This window comes from Symsagittifera roscoffensis, chromosome 2, assembly GCF_963678635.1.
Source record: "Symsagittifera roscoffensis chromosome 2, txSymRosc1.1, whole genome shotgun sequence".
In the NCBI taxonomy this organism is placed as follows: Eukaryota; Metazoa; Xenacoelomorpha; order Acoela; family Convolutidae; genus Symsagittifera; species Symsagittifera roscoffensis.
The window spans coordinates 71460628-71487129 of NC_087063.1; the positions used below are offsets into that span (position 1 = coordinate 71460628).

A 26502-nucleotide genomic window follows, 5' to 3' on the forward strand; every position below is an offset into this window, starting at 1 on the left:
GGCTAAATTTCTCCATCTATTGTAAAAGGAATGGCTTCAATAATCTAAGGATCTTTGAGATGACAGAGGATTCGTAAAACGTGTTTTGAATGAAAACGACCTGTTGGATAATAGGCCAGCAGGTTTTGAAATTGACAATCATTTAGTTGGACATCAAATTGATCTTTTCATTCTATAGATTGTTCTTGTAAAATTTAAATTTAAAAAACCAAATTTGTTCTTGTAAAATTGTTCTTGTAAAATTTATTTGAAAAACCAAATTGTGCCGGCTGATTTTTGATGATTGTCAAAATGAAAAGAGGTTTTTTCTGATCTCTCTGCTTTTAAAGCTGTTCAGATAGCTGATTGTTTTAAGCAGCGTATCAAAAAATTGCTAATTTTTCCTGCCCGGCTTGAGATTAGAATCAAAGTATGAATGGTTTTTCAAATTATTTTGAGAAGGTTTTACCAAAATTCCGGTCGTTTTTATGAAAACCTTAGAATTTTTTTTGTCTTCTCTTTAACAGGATCCTTTGAAGTTCAAAAGAATCTTGTTGGAATCTTGTTGTAAGCAAAAAAGTAATCTGTTATAAAACGAATCTTGCTGCAATCTCATTTTGGCAAAACAATATATCATAATAGCTTATAATATTTCTTAAGAGATTTTTTGGTCCACCTATAACCTGTTTTGACTGATTACAGATCCTTCGAAATTTTTCTCGAAATCGATTGTAACCGAATATGATTCCTTGCGATAAAAACTTCTTGGTAAATGTCAAGTTTAAATTCGATTATAAATCCTTCAGTTAGAAGCAACTTTGTGGCCAAACTAAATTGATCTAGTTAGTCAAAAAAGTTAATTCAAAATAACTATGAATAATAATTTGTTTAATTAAAAAGTAGATATTCTTTTTGAAAAGTATTATCAATCAGTCTAATATGCGCTTTTGTTATAAATGAATATTTAGACGAAGTCAATTTTCAAAATTACTATGTGGCTAGGGGGAGATTCTACGGTAGGTCAATTAGGGGAGGATATTGTATGGTTGATCGATCCTAAGCAGTGCTAAAGAACCCAATGAGGAGAGAAAAGCTTAAATTATTTCTTTAGGCAAGATAAGTATAAGATCATTAAGATGAAAGGCTATTGAATCAGGTTTTAAAATATTAAAAATTCAAGTTAGTTATACCAAAAATTCAAATATCATAATAGTTAAAATAATATTACGAGGCCAAACTGTGATTTTGTGAATTGTAAGCGGATTCCGCAACAGAGAAAAATCTGATTTGTCGAGGAATACGCAACATTGCTATTTTTGTTTGATCTTCTCTGCTGTTTTGGATTCCACGGACAAATAGCTAAAACATTGTATTGCTCAAATTTGCTCCAAAAACAGGCAATTTTGCGGAATCCGCAACAAAATGTGTGGAATCCGGAACCAATTTAATCCAATGAAAAAATTTTAATGTATGTATGTGTTTATTAAACTTAAGCTGTCGTGGAATCCGCAACTGTAAGTGGAACCCGCAAATTGTAAGCGACAAAATTCACGTTACAGGCATTTGTACGCGGAACCCAACGAAACTTTGAAAGTGGAATCCACTCACCTTTTAGACTTGTCTTTGAAATCTAGGAACCTACAGACACAAAATTGTGCGCCAATCCAGTGCACAATCTAACCTCGTAATGAATGCGAAAATCTCAGATAAACTAAATTACGGTTTAAGTCTCATCGCCTCATTTGTAAATTTCAAGTCATTTATTCGGAAAAACCCAACCTATTTTTGTTGTTGTTATTTTGTGAAATGATGATAATAGTTTGTTGTCATCATTTTGTGACATGGTCGGAACAAAAACGAATATAGTCTACAAACACAATTGATTTGAGCAGCACAATAAATATTTAGGACTATGTACAGATGTAACTATAAACTGATAGAAACATATTGTGGGTCTTTTCGGTAATACCCTCCAAAATGATAAAAAATAAAAATTAAAGTTTTTCTTACAAAGTTTAAATTATTTTCCTTTAAAAGGCAGGGCTGATATCATGAGCGTTAAATCAAGCTAAAGTTTGGCAAAAATGCGATCTTAACGACGATTAAAAACGCATTTAGCACCCTTTTAATGAATTTTATGCTCAGAAAATGGGCAAAAAAGTTTGAGGCTTAATTATGTAAAAATGGTTCGTTTTTACTACTCCCATAATAATATAGTGCATTTCTTAGTAGCAATTACTAGGGAATTGTCCGAATTACACAAAAAAATTACACAATAATTACACAATAAAAATTTTCGTTTCGTTTTTTCATAATTTTCCATATTGTTTCCTAGCATTATACGCAATTTATTCATGAACAATCTGATTCAGGTAATCTGAATGGGGCTTGCTGGCCTCACACTTTATAGTTATCGAAGTCGCTGCAGTAAGCCGATGTTTCTAGTTCTCAATTCACTGTGTTTTCGTTTTAGTTTCGGGGAGCAGCCGCTTTGGGCACTAGTTATTGTTTTGTCTTCGGGCTGCCATTCGGTTGTGGAACGCGACGAATCTCTCGCCCGCCAGCAGCACCACTACCACCATCTTCACCACCCCCCCTATAGCTGGGCGCTCTCACTTCCTTCGTGTGCGAATACATGTCTGTTGCAAATGATCATTCACATAACATTATCCCTTCCACTTGCCCACAGAAGAAACTATAAGCTTTTTTTCACCCAAAAGCGGGGGGGGGGGGGGCGGTTGTTAGATAATAGCGCCTGGCGTAAAAATTATGCAAATGCGTACGGCACTGTATAATGAAGATCACTAAAGTATTTTGTGGTGAATTATTACAGTCTAAATCGTGAGCAGGCAGGAAAGTGGAAAGTGGAAAGAATGACAGACCTGTGCCCCATGCAACTGCAATCTCGGTGTAGTTCCAGGAAGCGGCCGGGGTCCGACTCAACTGGAGGTCAATCAGAGTGTTCACGTGATCAACCGCCTTTTGGTCCAGGGTCTGCACGATCCTTCGTCCCATGAGGACCAGGTTGAGGTATCCTCCCGAGGTTACATAGAATGGGTGGTTCAGCATGTGATTCGTGTAGAAATCAAAGGCGAAGTTCTGGTCTTCATGTTCCAGGTAGAAGTTGGTGTCCTGCATGGACATAGCAAAGATGGCCACCCATAGTTTTGGAATTTCAGCATAATCTGCATCTGTATGTGTGCAGTTGATCCTCACGAACTCTTTCAGATTCCTATTAGGGGGTGCTTCCACTGCCAGCATGTGCAATAAGTGGCGCCCTCGGTGGGGTTTCACGTAGGGGAAGAGATATCCCGGCAAACTGATATCCAGTCGCAAGCAAGCCGCCGAGAAATTTCTATCGCCGTGATGTTCAACGTTGCAATCGCATAAGTGCTTAAAGGGAACAGAATAGCCGTCTACAACTTGAAAAAAAGCGACAATAGTCGGAACTTGCACTCCTTTTGAGTCGTGGTAAGCGATCGAAGTTTGCTTTTCCTTGGCGCCCTGGATCACAACAAGTACTTCGAAAACCACTATAGTGCCGAGCAGAGCACCCATGGATAGTAGTGTCAACGCTACTGAAGTTTTGTTCATTTTCACGCTAGTTTTGATCACTTTTAACTAGGAGAAATTTAAGTGCAGGAAAAGTTAGCGAAAATGTACTTCGTATCCATCTATGCAGAATTGTTTTTTTTCAAGGCCAAAAAGGTAGTTAAAAATTAAGTTTAACTTTCTTAGTTTCTAAGTGTTTTTTTTGTCAGTTTTGTCAAGACCATCTGCATTTTTCCAAGCTCAAGTGGTTTCTATTGGCTGAAAATTAGTAAAACAAATGTATTTTTGAGAAAAAATTTAAGCTCAGTCAAGCTCATTTGATGTTTTCGTATTTGCTTTACAAAATACCAGTTGGTTGATGAAAGAATGGTTACGAGTGTCACAAAAAAGCTTTTATCAAAATGCTAATGGAAGTTTCACGATCCCAAAAATTGTCATCGTTAGTACAAATTTCGTAGATTTTGTCAAACACATTTTTGAAATAACTACAGTTTGGCCAAAAAGGTCAAAAGTGTTAAAATCTCGGCCAGGTATCGATGAGAGTGACTTCAGGAAACCACATTACCAGGAATTGAATCAATGACAGCTCGTCGCCTGATATTTCATCTTGGATACTATAGTACCCCTACTGTATATTCAACAAGAATAACCTCTCTGTATATTCCACTCGCAGCTACATAACTTTTGGGTCGAACAGTATATGCCTTGTAGAAAAACAAAGACTTATTGAAAAAATAATTTGGAAAGTTTCATTAGTCTACAAAGCAACCCGCATTTGCAATTTGCAAAAATAGGATACAACGAATTATAATCGATTTTCACACAGATTTTCCACAAGTAGAAAATCGATTGTGTGTAACCCAATTAGACACTAAACTGGATAAAATAGGAATTTAATCCAGTTCAGAAAAATTGATTATATACTCTAGAAAAATAATTTTTTATGCAGTTTAACATTTGTATAGATTCATTACAAAATCTATATTGAATCTGTATAAACCCAGTATAATCGATTGCAATGCATTTTCTTTTAAGAACCCAAAAAATTGATTACATTATCTAAAATTGAATTATATTCATTACGAGGACAAACTGTGCACTGGATAGGCGCACAATTTTGTGTGTATATATTTCTGGAATCCAGACACAAGCTCTTAAACGTGTTAAAACTCTGTCAGAAAGATCAAAGAAAAGGAAAGTACAAAAGAAGAATAAAGAGAGCATCCTCGTCACGGAATCCGCTTACCATTCGCAAAATGCACAATTTGGCCTCCTATCGTTGATTGAAAAATCGAGTTTTCAAATATAAAAAATTGCTGTTTCAAAACTCAAAACAAAAGTTTTGTTCAAAATTAAGGACACAAATCAAAAAATTCATTTGTAAAAATGAGGTTTTGACCTAAAAATTTGCAATAGAACTATGAATGTTATCAAAAAGAACAAAATTTTGTGCACACAAAACTGCAGGAAAACCATGAAAATTGTTAATTTAAACAAAAATTTCTGCACACCAATTGCCAAAAAATTATGATAACTGTCAAACTAAACAAAGTTTCATCAAAAATTGCAAAATAATTATGAAAATTGTCCAATAAAACAAATCCTTATAACTGAAATCTCTAATCGGTCCATTTGTCATTGAACCGTTGACAGGAAGTGGAACATTTTATTTTATTTTTGTAATCGGCTTATCAATCAAAAAAATAATTTACAAAATCTACATTATGAAAAAAGCAAGAAAACAGGAGGTTGAACGAAAACGTTTTAGTTTAATAACACTGCTATAAGAGACTGGTTAAAAGGTTGAAAAGCATCATATTGATTAAAAAATGAAGTTTCCTAGTAACAATTTGAACCAGTGAACTAAAATCATTTTCGATAAGGGAGATACAAAAAATTTTGTTGTTAACTTTTTGTAAGCATTAAGAAAGATCATTTTTTCCAGAAGTTGATATTACCTTTCTGTAGCCATTGGTTTTGTACTCAAACTTGGCGTTTATAAAAATGCTCTAGCAAAACATTAAGGGAACTTGAGTCTCTTTCAAATTTAAGACTTTGTCAATTGTCTACTAGGGCTAAAGCTGCCTATTGATGTGATCAAAACTTGAGCCAAGCTAGCGTCATATAAAAAATGACCAATTTTTTTAACAAAGAACTATTACGCAAAAATTAGTACGCCAATGAGACAGTTTAGAAAATTTCAAGCTTTCTACAAAAATTTGAATGATATATATTGTAATAAACTTAGCTTCTGTAGTTAAGTTAGCAGGTCAAAAAGTGAGTCAAATAATCATAGTTTGCCGATAACTAGTTCTCAGTTTTTTTGAGTTCAATTAGTGAAAACAAAAAACTCTAAAAACATTGGCAAATTTTCAAAAAAAAAGTTTTTTTTTCCCTCACAATCCACTACAATTGTTGGGTTGACAATGGAACAGAAAATTTAGATTACTTGAGGGTACAAAAAGTGGAGGATTTGAATGATAAAACATGATTAAAAAAAGATTGAAGAGAAAAGAATATTGAAGTTAACTTTAAAAGGAATGAAACCAAAGCCGTATTTGAAAAGAGAGCTATTCAATCAAAGGAAACTCAGAAATATTTACCAAGTATAAATTCAACTTGAAATATTTGTTGCTTCAATTTGTGTCTATAAGTATTTGACGAGTTATTAGAATTATTTGAAAGTAATATAGAGATGTCAAAAATACAATTGATTACCAACTCACTACAATTAATCTCTGAAAAAGTTTTGAAAAATTCAAGTTTTTAGATAAACTGAGATCTCTTAAGAATGATATTTTTTCCAAAAAAGACAAGAAGGAAAAATTTCAGGTAAAATTATCAACTTTTGTCAGTATTCACAAAAAAATCCTTTTTTACACGTTATCAAAGTTTTGAGAAATGAAAAAGTCTAAATTCCGGGACAGTCTAATCAAAAAGAGCTGAGTAATTGCTACGGATAAAACTTTTTTACATCTTAAGTTCAGTCATCATGGAATCTTTTACTATCGAGCTAGTTTCCAATGATTCTGCTACTTGTCATCCTAATAAAAGATTTTTGAACAACTTTTTTCAGAATTTCTACCAAAAATCTTCCTTTGAAAAGAGAATGGGAGGTTGTAATAGAAAATTTGCACCATTTTGAGTACCAAAATCTTACCTAAAGAAAATTAACATTCATAGATGGAAGATAGAGTTCCGAGTAAAAAGGATGAACAAACCGATGTATATTGAAACGGGGTCGTATCTAGGTTTTGTTGATGTAGTTGGAGCCTCAAACAACAAAATGAGCGAAAAGTAAATTACACAAGAGTTTGAAAAAATTACACAGGAGCCTCAAACAACAAAAATGAGAGAAAAATAAATTACACAAGAGTTTGATTTATGTGTCAGCAAATGAGATTACACAAAAATAGCCCTTCGTTCACTGAAGGATCAATCAACGTTATTGAATCAAAGTTCTCAAATGAGTCTTTTTTTTGGCTATGATTTAATTCAAAATCAGACAGGGTGTTAGTAAATGGAAAAAGACCTCAAAACCCTCAGTGATTTAAGACTTTACAGAAAAATGTCTTAATAGTTGATAACGATATTATAGAATATTACAAAGTCGGCGACACCAAAATTCCTTCATTCGTTGAGGTTGTTATGTTTTCATATCCAAAATTTAAAAGGGGCACTATTTCAACGCGGCTGTAAGTGAATTGCCTGTCTTCATGAATCTAATGTTTGAAAAAGTGTTAAAACAGCTCTTTTCTTGCTATGAAATTAAAATTAAGAGGTACCGCAGGCGAAAGAATTCTTTTTGTATCCGTAGGAAATACCCGAGTTGTTCTCTTTTTGTAGATAATTTCGAAAAAATATTTCTGAATAAAACTTCATTTAAAGTAGTTCCTCAAAATATAGCTAACTTTCAGATTTTTTGCAGACATGCAAGACAACGCGGAAAAACGTTTTGTGGTCTTGCGCATATTCTTGGGAGAACTGCAATCTTTTTCCTGAAAAAAATTAAAGTTCCAACTGCAAGAAATTTGAGCATAATTGTTTTTGAATTTGTCGCTCCAGAGATTTGAGAGTTTTTTATTAAACGCAAGCAAATCCTACAATCAAATGCAAAAGCGACTGAAACAAACATGAAAATGGCGCAGAAAATGGAGGATAAAAGAAAGAAAAACTAGTGTAGAACTAGTAAAATTAGATTCTTTTCCCATAAAAGTAAATCGAAAAATAATTTCTCTCGCAAAGTCATTTCTGACATTTTGAAATGAGTTAATATCATTGTAGTCATCTTCGGCATGATAATTTTACAGATTATTTTTCGGAAATTTTTTAATAGTTTCAAGTTTTGGAACCAAGTTGATCACCTTACATTTAACAAGTACTTAGCAGTTTTTCTCTAGATGAGTTGAGCTTGAATTTGAGACAGATTGTACTCTCTACCTACATATGCGGAGACCAATTTTAGTTCAAAGTTTCAATTGTTCAAGCAAAATTTATTTCAAGCTTTCAAAAATATGAAGCAAAATCAGCAAACGAATAGCATAAGGAGTCAGATTTTTAAATGAAAATTACTCTAACAAAACAATGGTATACGACGACAACAAAATATATCCTCATTAACTACCAATATTGAACAAAATAAAAGTCGGCAGTGAAAAACTACAGAATTCTTGCTTGTCATGGATATTACTTTGAATAATTCCAAATTAAATTTGATAAACATCAGTTCAATGAAAAAGCAAACTTCTTGGGAGCAAAAAAAATTTCTCACTCTATGAGAGCTTTGCCATTGATTTGTTACTTGCAAAAGATTGTTACTTTCAAGTACCAATGTTCCAATTGAAATCATTTGAGCTAGACTAAGTTCTTACATGCTATCAGTTAATCCAAATGTCATCTATAAAATAACGATTATTAGCTGTTTATTGACAGAAATTCGAATGTTGAACATAATTGTCAAAAATTGCTATGGAATCTGGAAGAGACACCTGTTCATTGCATTTACATGGAAACAAGAACCAAAACACTTGTGACTCAACTCACTCAACTTCAGTTTATACAGGAAAACAATTTCAATAATGCTCATTTGAGAAAAATAATAATTGCTTTGAAAATATTTTTGGCTGTTTTGGAATCCTTTCAAAAAAAACTTATTCGACAATCAACAGTTTTATTGAGAGCTTGGACTAATTCGCTATTTTTTGATTACATATTACTTCTCAGTGCCACGGCTATGTTATGCCAAGGAAAACTATGCAAATTAACGAATATTTTCCAGCTATGAAAAAATTTCGAAATTACTATCTCTAGTTTCTGATTTAACTACACTACAAAATACAGCTGAGCAGTTGCAATATACAGAACTTAGTGGAGAAAATTTAAAACTTGATATCATTTTCCATTTTTTAGGAGCAGGTAACACAAGGATAGGCCTCGGAGAAAGGATATCAATTGTTCAAGTTAACTAATTCGGAGCAGACGCTAAAAATATTTACTTTTTTTCTGAGTTTTCGGTTGCCTACAAAAATGCTGTTCGGACAACAAAAAGATCCCATTGTTGCATTGTTAAACGCCTGTAATTTTTTTTAATCCTGTGATTTTTGCTGATATCTTTTTATGAAAATTGAAAACACTTACCGCAAACTGAAGCATATATATGTATTGTTTGTTGTCTTTAGGCAATTTATAATGGCAAAAAGTTAGCTTAAAAGCAGACGTAGAATACTCTTGGAATCCAGTTGAATTTTAAAAAGAGATGGGACAAACGCCTGATGTAAATGCTTAAATGCTTGGGCAAAACTTTTCAAAAATTGCACGAAATCCTATTGCTAAATAGGATCCGTATAATGTTTTGGATAGCTCGGATAGCTCGATCTAAGATGGTCGACAAAATTCAGAGGATGTAAATTTTTTGAAAACCACTCTATCGAGAAAATCCTAGATCCATCTTAGTCAAAAGGTTTATTGATATTGGGTGAAATGAAGTTGCGCTTTCACTTTTAGTCAGTAATCAGAAGACAACAAATAGCACCCAAAATTAATAATTTGGCCAAATCTTTTAAAGTTGTTCAAAAACAGTTTGCGACAATGGCAGATTTTAACTTCCTTTCAGCAAAAGAATTTAAAACCCGCCATTCTCCCATTTTTTTTTTGAAAATGATCAAGCAACGAGCACCAATGATGTTGGGCGTTGAACATCCGACATTTCGATTGAGAGACAGAGATGTAACCACATCTCAGCCGTATCCTTCCTCTTTAGTAGATTTCAACCACAATTTGATTTTATGGCTGATCATTTCCCATAATTTTTCGAAAATTCGTTTTGCTCTCTCTTAAAAGCTGTCAGATTTTTAGTGGCAAATTTTGTGCAGCATAAACAGCGACTGGCCATGTTTTCGTAATCTTGTTGTTTATGTACCAGTCAAGCTGTTTGAAATTATTCCCAGTTTGGACCTCGTCTGCGCATGTATCAGATTATGCGCATGTTAGACGAATAAGTTTTTCTATTTAAAATCAAGTTTTTCGAAAAAGAGTTGAATATTTTGTACAGATGTTTTTTTTTGAAACTAAGAGCTTAGACTTTCGACTTTAACAACCAGGGTTGACCAGCATGACCAAAACTGTTTATCGTACAATTTCCACTCACAAAAATTTTATAAAAAGCATTTTTTCAAGCGAAATTAAAGTACATCAGTTATTCAGAAATTTTGGCACCTCGCAGAGGAAAAAAAGCAAGATAGAGTTTCAAATCATCAAAGTCTCAAATATTTAAAATTAAAAACTCAGAAGTCATACTTTGCGAATATTTTTGATAGTCGCCCTACCCAGGACACGCCAAAACTGACTTTTAACTTATCTCTCTAAGTTTTCGGTGACTCAGAAGAAAAAAATGGATATCTTCTCCACATTTTTTGCAGTCTTGACACTCATCTTGTTCAAAATTCAGGTAAAGTTTTAATTTTAAGCAATTATGATGCAGTCCTGAAACAAAAAAGATCCAGTTTTTTGCTTTTCACTTATGAATTGAACGAAAAATTTCGTCACGTTTCTTTTGTTTCTGAGCAACTATACTGGTTGAATTTGAAAATGATCAATGAACCATCTGTTATTGATACACCGAATCCAATCAAAGTCAGAAGAGTTTCAGTTCATCTTAAAGTTAAAAGGAAGTGGGCTATCACCTCTAATGTTTTTTTTTTCTAAAATTGATGATGTCCTCAGCTCAAATCTATCAAAACGATGTTTCCAGTGGCTATTGTTTTTTGTAATTTTATGGATGTTTGAAAATGGTGAATAATGGGGCTTTATACCAGTTCTCCAATAACTACTTACTGAACATTATTAAGAAGTTTTTAGACCCTACACACAGCGCTTTATTTTATCCCGCGGGTGGAGATTTCCAAAAAAATCTATGAAAAGGTTGAAAAAATCGTTTTTTTTTCTGAAAAATAAATCATTTGTTTAAAATATGTTTAGAAGGTTTTATCAAACATATTACAGACATTAAATGGCAGCCGGAACAATTGGAGCTTTGCCTTGGTATGATCAGTCATAATATTATTTTGAACTTTAGAATTATGAAATTAGTGTTTGATGACCAAAGCCAAAACCTAAATTGTAACTTTTCGACAATCTAATGAGGGTTAAAGTTAATGCGCCAAAAAAATGTACAGTTTTTACAACTAAAGCTGTATTCACGGCTTGTTTGGAATCTAAAGCTTGGAAAAATGAATTTTCTCACTAATATTTTTCTGAGCTTGCGAAAGTGTATTCAATGGTTTTTTAACCAATTTACTTGGGGGATTCCCTCAAACTCAAAAATTGTGCCAGTTTGTAATTTTTCGGTATACAAAATCAAAAATTAGTTGAAAATTGCGTTAGCTTTTGGCACTTTAAAAGAATTTGATTGCTTAACTTATTGAATTAACCGCTTGCTCAAGTATTTTAGGCACCCATGCACATTGTGAAAAACTACAGTTTTGAGCAGTAGCAAAGTTTGGAACCTGGGAATAACGCCTTATTCGAAACCCTCCCCTCCCTCACAACACCATGGGTTTCTGGTAGTTTCTGCTTGAGGACATTTTAAGCCGACCCAGATTTTTTAGAGGCGCCTTGGCAACAATACAAACTAACTGCGCTGCAAACCATCAAAACTTAAAGTCAAACTTACAAAAAATGTTCAATTTTGCGAAGCGCCAAGCGCTGTGGCAAGGCGTTAATTTAAATTTGTATAATTTAAATAATTAACAAGACTGCTCGCATCAGTGCGAAGCCCTGAATGTTCCGACTGGCTTTTAAGGTCTATGGAGCAGTAATAACCTGGAAAATTTAAATGTATAATAATAAAATTAATTTTTTTTCCAGAAAATTTGAGATTTTTTGTAAAAACATCCCCCCACATGCCATAATAAGTACAAAGTGTAAAGTTTGCTCCTATTAACAAATCAATTAAGGCATATAATCTTCCTTGAACCAATTTGGAACGATTTTTAAGACGGATTAAAACTCGCTTACGCGTTAATAGCCCGAAATATATCGCGAGTTAATTGTCCCAAATTAGCCAAAATGGTAACCTATAAACCCTCATAACTTTACGAAAAATGATCACAGAATTATCTTTTCAAATTTAAGCTCAGGACAACAATAGCTCTCGAATGATGTAAAAAAAAATCCGTCAAAAATAGCTAGTTAAAAAGTCGAAATTTGTCTGAAGAAAAAAACCCACCCCGAGCACTAATATTCCGTTACTTTCGTATCGAAAGTCGGAACAATAATTAACTAACATCTTTTTTGGAAATTTCCCCCTATACTATAGAATACAAAATGATGCATTTAGTGTCTATTAGGGTATTATTAAAGCCAAATAGCTTGCGTCCGTTCAATTTGGACTAAATTGACGCTTAAGAACTAATGGTACAATATTTATTGCGAGTTAATTATCCAAAGTTGACCAAATTGGCAGTTGCCAAAACTGCTGACATAGAATTGAAACTAACCTAAAAAGCCTCATGCTTTGGGCTAGGTCTTTTTTTACCAGACTGACCTTTTACCAGACCATAATACAACAATTCAATTAGGAAAATCAAAAGTAATGAAGGGTGGCGTCCCCCATGCTTGACGGACCGAATGCTTGAAATTAATTTTTAACTTTTTCAGCCAATCAGAATTGAGTATTCAAAATCTCAAAGTAAATCGCGAAAATCTCAAAGTAAGAAACTAAATCCAGGCCATTAGTGTTAATATTTACCGATTAGATAATAAGCAGATGAGCTTTCAAGACTGAAAAATTCTTATGATTTTGACCTCATTAATTTTGATGATTATCTGAATAGTATTGCGGTTGTAAACAGCATTTTTTTTATATTTTTGATTATTTTCCACTGATTTAATACATTTTCTGTTAATATTGATTACGATTTTGTGAGAAAGGCATTTAGCCAATAGAAACGCTTAGCGATTTTGATTGGTTGAAATTTTTGAAGCATTCGGTTTTTCAAGTATGAGAACCCTCCCCGTAAAGAAGATTCGAAAATGAAGTGGTTAAATTTCGCTGAGAAATTTATGAAAAAAAAAACAGCTATCTTCAAACAAACTTAACGGCGTCAATGCAGCTGTCAATCAAACCTTTGTATTGAGTTTGGTAAAAGGCCCGTGTTTAGTTTTTCTGGTAAAAGGTCGGTCGCTCAATAGGTCGGTCCCCAGTGCTTATTTAGCAAACCCAATGATGATCAAACGCTTTTTTCTATGAGCGTTGTATTTGTCAATAAATAAACTTCGCTGGCAGTGCTAGCACTGAAATATCCTCTTTTATGCTCTGAAAACTTCTCCGTCTCACGCCAATAAAAGTTAACACTGGAGCTCTCCCAAAAAATTCTCCATAGTTAATTTGGCAATATTTTTTGAAGCACAGCTTTTTTAAATCGGAAAAATAGGTCAATTAACCCAAAATCCTAGATCTACCCCTGGTTTTAAAAATTGGTCGGCCACATTATTTTCGTTAAAAGGTGGATTCTGAAGGCAGAATTTTGAAAGATTTGAAACACGGTAAAGTAAATTTTTTAAAAATTTAAACAATAGGCTAAAAAGGCAGTTTTTGGGCTATTTTTTGGATTGTTTTTTTTTTTGGTGCCAAAGGCTCGTTCAGAAAAGTTTTTGAGTCTTTCGGACGAGATAGATGCCATAAAATATTACCAAAGGGTTTACCTTTTGGAAGGTGAAAGGTTTGAATCCAGAAGAAGGGGGAGCGTTCCCCCTAAATCCGCCCCTGCTTGCACGCTTGGTTTGAATGATTTGTTGCCATGATTTTCAAAAGTCATGTGCAGTGCATAAAATTTGTATATCTTAACTTTATGAGAGGTCAAAAAAACGATCAAAAAGATCAAAAAAATTTTGAAAGAAAAACACACAATGCTTGGAAAACTTGTTTATACATCAAAGTGTGAAGAAATTCACATTTCCGTTATTTTTTTTACCAGTTTCAGGAGTGCAGTGCTGCGAACAGAGCCTCACGAGATTTACTAGAGACACAAATTAAAGGTAAGGTATGTTCAAGCTACAGCTGTTCTGTATAATTATGATGATTTAAAAAAGCTCCTTCTTGATCACTCTTGATATCAGTAGCGGATTTAGGGGGGGGGGGGGACGTTTCTTTCAGGGATTCCACTCCCTGTCGACTCAAAATGTCCATCTTTAGTACCATTTTAAGACCTCCATTTTTGACAGACTGACAGTAAAATTTTTCTACAGGCGCATTGGGCGCCAATATATGGTAAATCAAACTTTACCATATATAATCAAAATGTTTTTTTTTGAAAGTTGCCTGCGGCGCATAAACTTTGTCGAACATAGGTCCTTTGTAGAGATTTATGAGAGCTCGGTAAATTATTTGAACTTTTTTCAAAATACCTACCTCGAGAAAATCCTAGATCCGCCTCTGCCTGATATAACAAGAGCATCAGTTCTATGTTAGCGACTTCATTTTGATGAAAGGATGGTGGTGCAAAAAAGCCGAAAAAAGTAGTCACACTAAATGATGATGCTTTCAGTAGAATTATCTGATTTGATAGCAGCTGTTAAACTAGATTCCAAGATTTTCGATTGTTTAGTTTATTTAACAGTAGCTGCCTTGTGTTAGGTGGGAGTAAAGTGTCCAGTCACAAGTACCCCTTTGTGGTTCAAATTAACTCCGCCGACCACTTCTGTGGGGGGTCCCTGGTGGACTTGGACAAAGTGATCACGGCCGCCCACTGTGTCTACAACAGCAACAGCAAACACTTCAGCCCTCCCTCCTCCCTCACTGTCATCGCGGGTGCCTCTTTTCCTCTTTTACTTTTCCCGGCGAGCCCCACCAGGGAAAATTTACGAGAAAATTTTTTCTACAAAAATTGGCATGATGACTGATAAGGCTAAGACAAACACTTTTGGTCTTTATAATTGACCTTGTAAAACCCCTAGTTACACCATAAGTTTGATACTTTTGTGAGGTGGGGAAAAATGGAAAAATAGCCGCCTATTTTTTCATTCATTCACAACTGGACTGAAAACAACTCCACATTTTTTTGTCTCACAAATTTTTAATTTAATAGAAACGATTCCTTCTATGAGGTCAAAATGATTATTCTTTCTTCTATACTTTGTTTTTTGAATTTTTTCTTAGATGCTGATTTTTTTTGTGTACCATAAAAATTCAGCATCAAAGCAAAAAAAAATCAATTCGTTCTTCATTTAGAGGGATTGGAAAAGGTGTGGAGCATAGTGGGCCTCGATCCACCGACTTCTCGATCGAAAACGAAACAAAAAGCAATTTCATCACTTTTTCGTAGCGTTGGGATCCGGTGATGAAATTTCTTTTCGTTTCGATTTCAATCAAGAAGTCGGTGGATCGATGCCCACTATGCTCCACACCTTTTCCAATCCCTTTAAATGGCGAACCAAAAAAAAACTGTGATCAACGAGATGGCGACAATAGACTAACAGGCATAGGGAGTTAAACTTAGCTGGGGGTGTGCTATTGGTTTTTTAAAAAAGAGTTCATGCCTTTGAAGAGATTGCTCATCTCATGTCTTAGAATAAATTCAGCGATGCTTGCCAAGCATATTCAAAAATTTTAGGGATTTCAACAGTTAGTTTTAAATAAACCAACAAAATGAAGATAAAAAGAGTATAAGTTTGATAAAAGCGCTTGTCAATTCTCTTTTTTTTTTACTTTAAACTGCAGACTATAACATAAAAATTGCGGTTTATATTTAGTTTAGTCTGGATTTCATTTAAAAAAAATAGTTATCTAAATTTTGGATAACTATTTTTTTTTCAAAATGAAATTAAAGTAAGATTAAAGAGCAATTGTCAACTCTTTTTAGATTCTAAAAAGAGTTGACAATCGCTCTTTAATCTTACTCACTCGTCCTATCGATATCGTAATTTTGTTGTTGTTTTAAAACTAACTGCAGTTAATTTCGTAAACTTTTTAAAATATGTGCTCGGGACTATGAAATATATATAAACCGCGAATCTTGGTTCTGACACTGCTCTAGATGTATGAATACTGATTCAGGTTCGCTTACACACAAGACGGATGACGAAGGAGACTCGACTCAGAAGAGGAGTGTGGTTGGTATTCAGACCCCTGAGGGTACAGAGTCCCCCTTCAGGACAGACCAGGACATCGCCCTGCTCTTCCTCTCGGAACCCTTCCAGGAGACAGTCTACGTCAAGAAAATAGGAACAACATCTTACATTACACTTGACGATGATCGCCCGTCAAACAAAATAATTGCATTTATTTCCTCAAAAATGGTTTCTACTATCCCTTCTAAATTTCAACTGACAAGTAGATACATTACGGGAGCGTTGGTGAAGTGGTTACGTCTCCGCCTATCAAACGAAAGGGCGGATGTTCGAGGCCCACCATGATCCGTGCTAGTTGCGTGAGGGCGAGGCAACATTACCCAGCTCAGAAAAATAACCAAAAAAAATTGCATGTTGTTCTTAAGCAGGGCACAACAGCGGTTCTCCGTGACGAGCTGCCCAGCTCGTATGTTCGTCCTTTCCCATGTGGATAAATGGTCTTAATCATGATACACACTTTTGGTTAATTAATTTAAAGAGGGTATGGGTTGGTTATTGGTTAGCCTCCAATCAGGTCAAAAATTCTGTTTTGTTTGCATGGGTTGAGAGTCGTTGAGTGGAACTGTTGTTTTTAATGTTCCTTATATTAGCCATCTGTTCTGTGGCAGAAGAAGATGACAGTGAAATGGGGGGACTGGTGGTGGCTGGAATGGGGTACAAACTGTGGGATGTTAAAGTAGATCAGAGTCAATGGACCAGGGATCCCTACTTAAAGGTTCAAAACGAATCAAACTAAAGTAACTTTTTTGGGGTGCTCAATAGTGGCTCCTTTTGGGGCATTTTGAAAAATGTTGACTAAAAAATATCAGTTTTTTTGACGCACTCTGACATTCAAAATTAGTATATAACGGCGGACAAAGCGTCTTCAAAAAAATCTTAGGATCGGTCAGCCAAAAATGGATGTCGTAAAATAATAAGAAAGAGGACACCTTTTTGTTGGCGAGGGGGTCGAATCTTTGAAGGGACCCCTCCTCTTACCAAAGCCCTTTCAGCCGTGATTCTGATTCCAAAAACATTTTTCAGAATTTTTCGAAGTGTCAAGAAAGCAAAACTTTTTATTGCAATCTGATTATACTGTCCCTTGCAATCCCCAAGAAAGCAGCAGAATCAGTCAAACATGAAAACAAAAGCCTAATTGTGTTTCACTCGTTTTTTTTTCATTATTTTTTCAAAAAATTTTTGGGTTTTTTCTGTTATACGGCCCAAAATTCACTGCTTTGCTATTTTGAAAAAAGTTTATAATGCTTGACTCTGATTTGAAGAAATTAACAGATGCGAAAGAAACGAGACTTAACTGCAAAACAATATTAGCGCATTCAGTTCTTTGGTAATTTTTGACCGCATAAACAGAAAAGACCCAAGCCGAGTGTTCAAACTTCCAATGTTAACTTGACCCTGCAGCCTATCAAAAAAGCCAGCTAGGAATTTTCTCGTCCACGGTCATTCGGTGCGGACCCACGGAGCTGCATTTCAAATAGCCAAAAAAAACTAAATACCTCCGGTTTTAACTAAATTAAATTTAAAAAAATTCATCACTAAACTGAGACTAATTTTGATTGGACAAAACTGCCCCATTTTTTGCAGCTTGTAAGCAAACAAATTTCTGAGCAACTTTAAGAGATTTGACTGATTAAGAATTTTAATCTCATTGAAATAATTAACAGCAAAACTCCGACTACTTTTTAACGCATGATTTTTTCTAACTTATTTGTTCCATGGATTATAATGCATTTTCGTGGTCGAAAACGTTGTCATTATAATCGGATAAAATTACACTTTGAGACCACACCGCACTTATGCTACCGGTCCCATACACCCCTCCGCCGCGCTCCTTCTCAATAATACTCCCCGAAGCCTCAACTCCCCCCGAATTTACTCCATCTTCAAACAGGCAAGTGTGGAGGTGTGGGGCGGGCGGTGCTTAATGGATTACAAATTGTCAACCCCAACAATGAAATTACACCATAAGGTTGGTGACTCCTAATTTTTTATTTTTGTTTGCTTGCGGGGGGGGGGTAAATATGTGTAGGGGTGGTTTTATTTATTTTTCGGCTGTCCGGGACAAGTTTTTTTTCGGCTATCCAGGAACGAATTTTTTTTTCGGCTATCCGGGTTTTCGGCTCCGTGACATGCCACCGGTAATTCTACGACTAAATGTTTCCGAAAAACGGATAAAGTTAACATCCTCCTCTCCAAATAGACCACGTTAAGATCCTCCACCGCGCAGCGTTTATTTTAATTTAAATCTACTTAGCGCTGCAGGTAAAATGCTCTTTTCTGATTGGCTGAAAATTCGAACTCAGAACCAAGTTGACATTCTCCCCCTAAACGGATTTGGGGGTAGGATGTTAACTTGGTACTGAAAAACTGCTTTTTGTTCCATTGGGTGGGTTTTGTCGCCTGCTTTTGGGTGCCTAAAGAAAGTTTACGGTACGTCAAATTTAGGAGTCTTTTCTGTTATACGGACCAAAATGTTTTTTTTTCCTCCTGGAGCTATTTTCTGCTTTTTATGGGCCGGGCGAACCTCTGCATATTATTTGGAAAAAAACTGAATGTTTTATTGAACTAAATATTTTTGGTAAAATGGGCTAATTTATAAACACGCTCAAAGTTGTGGCTCTTTTTCCTTTTCCCCTCCACCTGCAATTTTTTACATGTAAATTTGTTGACCACATTGTCCAATTGATTTGTTGACCACATTGTCCAATTGTTATGAAAATTTACATACAGACTAATAAGGCCATGACAAACATATTTGGTCTGCATACTCAACCTCGTAAAAACCACTCGTTACACTAATATATTGAAGCTAGTGTGAGGTGGGGGGAAGAGCCAAAGTTGTGAACAAAATATGCAGAGCTGGTGCTTGAATTTGATTGGCTAGTTTTTGTCAAGCAAATTGAAGACCCGCTATGTTTTGCAATTAAGCTTCAAGCTTCCTTCGCATTTGTTAATTCAATCCAATCAGAATCAAGCATTATAATTTCTTTTTCAAAATACAACAATGAAGCATAACAATGTTGCATAACAATGAATTTTGGGCCGTTTAACAGAAAAGACGCGAACACTCTACCAAAAAAGTAATTCTAAAAAAGACGTGAATAATAATCATAATAATAAGTTTGTTTCGCGCATGAGGGATTCCACCAGTTAACATCCCCCCCAAGGCTTTTATGAGGGAGGGTTTTACAAACTTGGTTCTGAGCTCGAATTTTCAGCCAATCACAATAGAACATTTGGCAGCACTTAGCAATCTTGATTTTAATTGAATTCTTGGTTGGAGGATCTTAACTTGGTCTATTTGCGGGGGGGGGGGGGGGGGATGTTAACTTGATCCGTCGTCAATTCAAATAATTGTATATTGTATCACACCTTAATTTGGTGGATGTATTGTCGTGGACCATGTTAAGTGGATTACTTTACAGGAATTGCATCTGAAGCACGTTGCAACACAAGAGTGTGTGAGTGCCATGGGGGGCAGCAGTGAGTACAAGACATGTACCAATCAGAAGGCCATCTTTTGCGTCAGACAGGAAGAGGGCAAGGGGGATCGCACTTGTGGAGGCAAGTGGACTTCACTTAACAATGGGAAAGAACAGAATTTGCTGACTTTTTCTTACGCTAAACAGGGGAGGATTTAGGAGTGGGGCGGTTCTGAGAGCGACGGGGGGGGGGGGGGAGGGGATGAGGTAAAGGGGCGGACGTCCCTTCTTCTCAGGTATTCGACCCCTTGACGATCCTAAGGTCGTAAGAATCCCTCCTCTACTACTATTTTGAAAGATTGATTTTTGATGACAGACCCTGAATACTTTTTAAAGGCGCCTTTGGCATCATTATATACTAGCTTTGAGGGGGGAGCGTGCCGCCAAAAAAACGCAATTTTTTGCCTGTTTTTTTTTCAAAATTTTGCCAGTGGCACAGAAAATTTGGCCAAAACGGACTTTTTACTGCTTTTGGAGAGCTCGAAAAGTCAATTTGGTCGACCTAAATGAAAGTCGCCAAATTTTTTGAAAATTGTTTTGAAAATCCGCTCCCACCTCCCTCGAGAAAAACCTAGATCCGCCCCTGCCCGTGGCGCAAACAAAAAATGTGGTCGAAATAAGGTCTTTATAGTGTTTAAATCCACTCAGGAAATCAAATTGGTCGGGCTAAAAAAAGGTCGACAAAAATTTCGATTTTTTTTTTCAAAATATGCCCCATCCTCGAGAAAACACTAGATCCGACCCTGAAGATTTAAAAATGTATATATTTGCCCAATTAACCAGCATGTCACTTTTTTATAACTGTCAGACATTATGAAAACGAGTTACAAAAAATTTAGATTTGGGGCGGGGGGAAAACCATTATATCGATATTTCATTCCACATCTTCTCCCAAGACCCCTTAAACCAATCTCATAAACGAAAAAGAGTAGCCGGTTACTGTGCAAATAGCACAGAATATTCTACTATAGTAAAAAATGCAAAAAATTCCTAAATGAGTGTGGTTTTTCCTGCATGGTTTAATAAGATCTGAACAAAAAAAAGAAATGACGGCTCTTTTTCCTTTTCCCTCCCACCTCACACAAACATTATTTGTATGGTGTAACGAGTGGTTTTAGAAGGTTAATTATGAAAACCAAATATGATTGTCATGGCCTAATTAGTCTGCATGTCAATTTTCATGACAATCGAACAATGTGAACAGTAACTTCAAATATAAAAATTTTCAGGTGGGGGGAAAAGGAAAAAGAGCCGAAATGACGCAAAGTCGACACTCATAGTAAAATCGGCCAATTGCAAAGAAAATTTTCAAGAAAAATGACGAGATAAAAGGAAAAAATGGTTCAAAAAATTTTAAAAAATTTCAAAAACTTTGAGTAGAAAAACAGGGGAAAAAATTTAAAACAACCGAATACAAAACTCCTCTCCATTTTTCAAATGGTCGCCGAAACAATAAGAATAAACATATAAATTTGAAAAGATTCATCAAAACTGTATTAAAAATAGATAGCTAAAAAGTTTTGCTATTTGTGAAAAAAAAACAAATCCAGATAGTTCCTGCAGATATTTTGGTGCAATAAGCAGGTAAATGATGGAGAGCAATTAGTGGAAAAAAGCAGGCATTGTTTGTTCCGAAAATTCCAAAAAAAATTCAAAATGATCATTGTACTCAAAAAAGGCTTCGCTGTCTGCAAGGTAAGTTTTTTTTCCAAAGTGGGATTTTTTATGTTTAGAAAATTTGAAGCATTGTTTTATCAAAAAAAAGTTCTATGACTTAAAAGTAACCCCAAATGCGCTAGAGACGCATCGCTCAACCAAAATTTCTAGAAGACAATGGTTAGCGCAAAAATTTTGAATATAACCTTTACCAGTTCCTTCCCATTCTAGTCACTACAACAAATTAGAATCCCTCCAATAGTGAAAACAAAATGTGACTATGTATAGTTTTTTGTTAATTGACAGGGAAGTGATCTTGCAAAAAACAGTGCCCTAAAACCAGTCTATTTAAAGAGTTTGTTAAATGAAGCCAAAACTGAACTAGAACAAACGAAGTCTATCAATCAGGTGCGACAAAGTGAGTTAGGTCTGATGTGGTTAACTCATAGAGTAATTTCGGATAGGGGACACCGTCTGCTCGTCACGCTATCTTATTTTCGGCCGGATAGATTCGTGCAACTTCTTAGTCTAATACCGATCCTAATCTTACTCTTATACTATCTAGTCTCAGGGTGTTTAACTAGTCTCTGCTAGGCTCAATAGATCTAGGGTATACTGGTTTGTTGCGGCAGCTGAAGTTCTCTTGGAGAGGCAACTAATTTCCAAGTTAAATTCAAATCTCTCTGGTGCTGAAATTACAAGTAATTTCAGCACTTACAAATAAGTGGGTTGTTAGTTAGATGGATCATGATTGTTTAATATTAAATACTTTACAGTGGTAAAATATCTAATTTATCCAATCATAAAATATAGTTTAGATCAGGTTCCACCCATCCGGGTTTTACAGAGTTTTTTAGAATTATCTTTCTGCAATTCAAAGGATGGATGATGGACGTTGGTATTTGGCGAATATCGTACTCTTGTCCGGTTTCTCTTGTTAGAGAAGTTCCAGGACGCTGGAGTTAGGGGCATCAATCGTTGTGTCTTCTTGTGACAACGATGGTGTTTCCCAATGAAATCAATCTGATTTCAGAATGGTTTGCTATGACGGGTTTTTCTGTTTTATGTAGAGAACTTCTTTTGTGTTCGACCTCGTCTGGGAATGGCGTGGAGATTGTGCGTGGAAGGGATGCCTTGTAACTCGGATCTGTACGTATACTTGAACATCGAGGTGGTCATTGGTCTAGTTCAATGAAGTCCTTTTCTGCGAAGTCAAGTCGTACTCTAAATCCTTTGAGTTTGTGATTGTGGACGGCATATTGGTTTGTGGTTGGCCATTCTTTTTCGAGTGTAGTGGGGTCATTTTGTCTCTGGATGTTCGTCTTTGTTGTTGTATGCTGATCTATATACTGCAAAGTATAGTTTACATTTTATAAAATTTTTATTAGTTCAGTGTTTTAATTATGATTTTGGTTAGTTGTTTTCACAAAAGCATTTTGTTTTAGTTCGGTTATTTTGAAGAGTTACTCACCCTTGAGTACCTCTTATTAAAAATAGAAGTATGGTCACAAAGCGTGGATGTAGCGCGGTGGGTTAGGCCGGCTATAGAGCATGCTCAGGACGTCCTCTCTGGTGGGTTAGGCCAGGAGTGGGAGTATGATTTCGTGCGGTTTCTGTGAGAGGTCCTGTTATGTGATAACGTTTTATGTTGGCTTTATGGTGGTTTTTCTTATGTTCCGTTGGTTGTGTCCTTTTTTCAAAAATCAAATTGTTTTTGTTATGGGTTTGTCTTTCGACTTTTTTGTGTTTTATTATTTCTTTCTTAGACTTTATAATAGTCTTCAAAAGAATAAATTATCCAGTTTTAAACTGGGTTAATCCGGTTTGGGTACCGTTGGTTTTCTTTTCTTAGTCATGCTGTTATTTTATGATTTGTGGTGTTTAGTAAGCTGCGTTGGTTAGTTTGGTTTAGTATATAATTCCTTTCCAACCGGGTTAAAGGATGTTTGAAACTTGTTATCGTGTGTTAGAATTGTTGAGTGTGAAAACTTGAAACTGAAATTCATTATTTAAACAATTCTTCGTGGGCGAGCTGTGCGAGTTTGGATAGAATTCTTGTGCGAGTGAATGAAAATATCAAAAGGTTAGTACTGCATTTTCATTTTATCAATTTACTACATAGAATTTTAATTTTACTGCTAGTTTTGGGGAAAAATTAAATTACAAGTTTTCATTTTTTATGAAATTTACTGCTTTTGGGGAAACAATTTATAAATTAATTCACTACATTTGGTATAAATTTTATCAGTTTATCTTGTGGAAACTATTAATGAAGTTTAGAAGAATTTTAACAAGTTTATTTTTTATTTTGCTTTTTTGTTTTTTGCAGATGATTGTGGTATGAAACAGGGTTAAAATATGAAATATGGTTAAAATAAATACTAACCATTCTTTACTCATGTTTCATTTAGATCTTTAATTTTAAATTTATTAGTGAAGAATATGTATAAATTATACTTACCTGTTAGTCGTCGGGGAAAAAACCGTGGGGGAAGATGTCGTGTATCATGTCGGAATTTGTTAGTAATTTTGCTAGTATGCGAATGATGTTTTTAGTTTGAAGCAGTGGCCAAAGCAATTGAAGTGCTTTAATAGTTTTTAGTTCTTCGGTTCCAACTGCAAACTCATAAGGTGTGTTTTGAATAAGATTATATATTTTGTGATTGTATTTAGTATTGTGGATGAATTCTAATATAGGGATTTCTATAGGTTGGATAAATTCATGTGGGATAAGGAAGGGTCTGGATTCTTCTGCATTAAAGGTCTTCGTGATGGGACAAAATATATACATATGTGTTATTGGGTCATAATTGCGGAGGATGCCGTGGAGGTTAGTATCTTTGATGCAATATGTGAAATTTAGAAAAAACGGCGAAGTGTATTTAGAGTTAAGAAACTGAAAACGGTGGTGTGGTTGTCTTGATGAAGTGTGTAGATCAAAATGATTTTGTATGAAGCGATAATATGTATAGGTGTGGGTTTGTTTAGTGCGTAACATAATGTCGTGTGAGCAGTGCAAATCGCGTTCATGTGGTGCAAGGAAGTGGAAGGTTAGTGAAATAATTGAAATTTTTCTTTTAACACTTTCGTAAGCTTTTAAGTCGGTTAGTGCTTCAGAAATGATGTGATCAAATTTTCGATCAAATATATTGAGTGTAAAAACATATGGTGTTTTGATGAAAAATTTTTCTGTTAGTTGTGGGTTAGTGAAGCGATCGTCATCTAAAAATTGGTCTTGATTAGTTCGGATGATATTATGATCGTAATATTCTAGTGTAAATTCGTTAGCTCGGGGTGCAGTGAATGTTTTGAGTGATTTTTTATATCCGATATAAGTAAATTGTCTATGTGTTAGTGGTGTGGTGAGTCGATATAGCATATCTTGATTTCTTACTATATCGTTATGAGTATTAGATAACGGTAGGCAAAGGGGATTAGTAAAATGATAATATGATGTCCAATGAAGTGTAGGCATTAAAACATGTTCATCTACAAAACTACGTGTGTCGTTAGTGTCATGAGGGGTGTTTAAAGTATATTGTGGAAATGAAGGTAAGGTGATTGCTAGAAAATCTTTCGTGTTAGTGTGATGTGGATGGTTGATATATTAGCGGGCTGTTCCTAGTTCGGTCTGAATGAAATGAAGAGTAGGTTGGGGTTACTTGTGAAGCATAAGAGGGTGTAGAAATGGGCGGGAGTGGGTTATTTGGTGGGATTGGTTGAAAAGGGGGTTTTGAAAAAACTGAGGAGTTGGTTTGAAAATTATTGGATGGAGATGGTTCGGAGTCTGCAAATTCATCAGGGGTTTCTATATTAGGGTTATTGAGTTGTGAAACGGAGTATAAAACTGAAATATTTGAATTGGTGTCTGAATTCATGCCTGATGTTATATTACTAGTTGGAAAATCGGGTGGCGGGAAAGCAAAAAGTGGAATTATTGTAATTGGAGTGTTGAGGTTGGTTGGATGGGAATTTGAGCGGTGTAGGGATCCAAGTTGTCGGCTCATCGTGGGCTAAAAAAATTATTATTTTGAGATTGAAAAGCGGTGGTATGGGGTTGTTCGATAATTTTTTCATATGTTTTTTTTTCTTGTGAATGATGTTTCATCATATGTTGTATGGGACTTTGCGATATGTTTGGTCTAAAATTTGGATTATGTGTTATTGCTAAATTTCGGAAATTGCGTGGGACTAGGGATAATGGATGGTTATGTGGTAGGGGTGGTAACTGTGGTGCTGTAGGCGTTACCTCTATATTATTATGTTCTTCGTCGTACGTGTTCTGTCTTGTCGCTATTTTTGTGTTATATTCTTTTATTTGTGCGTCTAAAAGAATTTTGTTTATTGATGATGAAAAAATTCCAAAAAATCCTGTAAATAGTATGCGTGCTACACTTGCTTGTCTATTTACTTGTGTGTGTATAGCGCATGTGTTATAGATTCCTTTTAAAAGTGAAAAAAAAAATCCTATGAAGTTAAACATTGCGTATAAAATAGTTAATTTTTCTAAGATGTAATAGGGCCATCCTAGAAAATCGAGAATTTCATTTTTTAGTGTAACAAAGATAAAAATATTTATAGGTGAAATATCTTGTGGTCGGTATTTTTCACCGTTTAGATATATATAGTCTTTAATGTCTTTAAAATATCCGCTATAGTCTTGTGTATAGATATCTGCAAATCCTGCTGTTTCGGCAAGTTTGCGTAAGTTTTGGTCAATTGATTGTCTTTGTATAGTGCCCATTTGTGTTAATAATTCTTGGAATTGTTGTGTTCTAATGTGATGTTGGATATCGGATTTTGAATATATTCCAATTGATTGTAAATCGATATTTGGGTTTCGAGCAATAGCTCTAATGCTTTCGGGTGAAAATTTTTTGAGGGATTGCATTAATGTGGGGTATGGGGTAAGAAGATAATATTTATCTTCATCAGGGTTCATTTGTACTACATTGTGGCTATTTTTTGATCCACATGGGACTGCGGTATCCCAGAAATATGTTCGTCTTGAAAGTGTGTCAACGAAATGTACTTTTTTTTATAAAAGATAGGGATTCTTTTATAGCATCGTTTATCTTCAAAAATATATAGTGGTAATACTTTTTTGGTACAAGTATAAAACCATAAAATGTTTCCTTCGTAGTCTAAAAAATTTGATCGATTTCCTGATAGTAAATATCCTGCGTAGGCTATTTTTAATACTGTT

General features: G+C 35.0%; 2 protein-coding genes across 2 annotated transcripts in view; one reads left to right on the forward strand and one right to left on the reverse strand.

Moving 5' to 3' along the window:
• Window positions 1-17097, reverse strand: part of LOC134840436 (androgen-dependent TFPI-regulating protein-like) — a 183940-nt gene extending 166843 nt beyond the window's left edge. The window contains exon 1 of the mRNA XM_063856237.1: window positions 17088-17097. The gene's annotated coding sequence lies outside the window, so the exon portion shown is untranslated. The remainder of the gene's footprint in view (window positions 1-17087) is intronic.
• LOC134839939 (ovochymase-2-like) overlaps window positions 9220-26502 on the forward strand; it is a 40778-nt gene continuing 23495 nt past the window's right edge. The window contains exons 1-5 of the mRNA XM_063855568.1: window positions 9220-9229; window positions 14666-14839; window positions 16085-16360; window positions 16749-16873; window positions 19584-19722. Coding sequence (XP_063711638.1) covers window positions 9220-9229; window positions 14666-14839; window positions 16085-16360; window positions 16749-16873; window positions 19584-19722 — 724 coding nt within the window. The remainder of the gene's footprint in view (window positions 9230-14665; window positions 14840-16084; window positions 16361-16748; window positions 16874-19583; window positions 19723-26502) is intronic.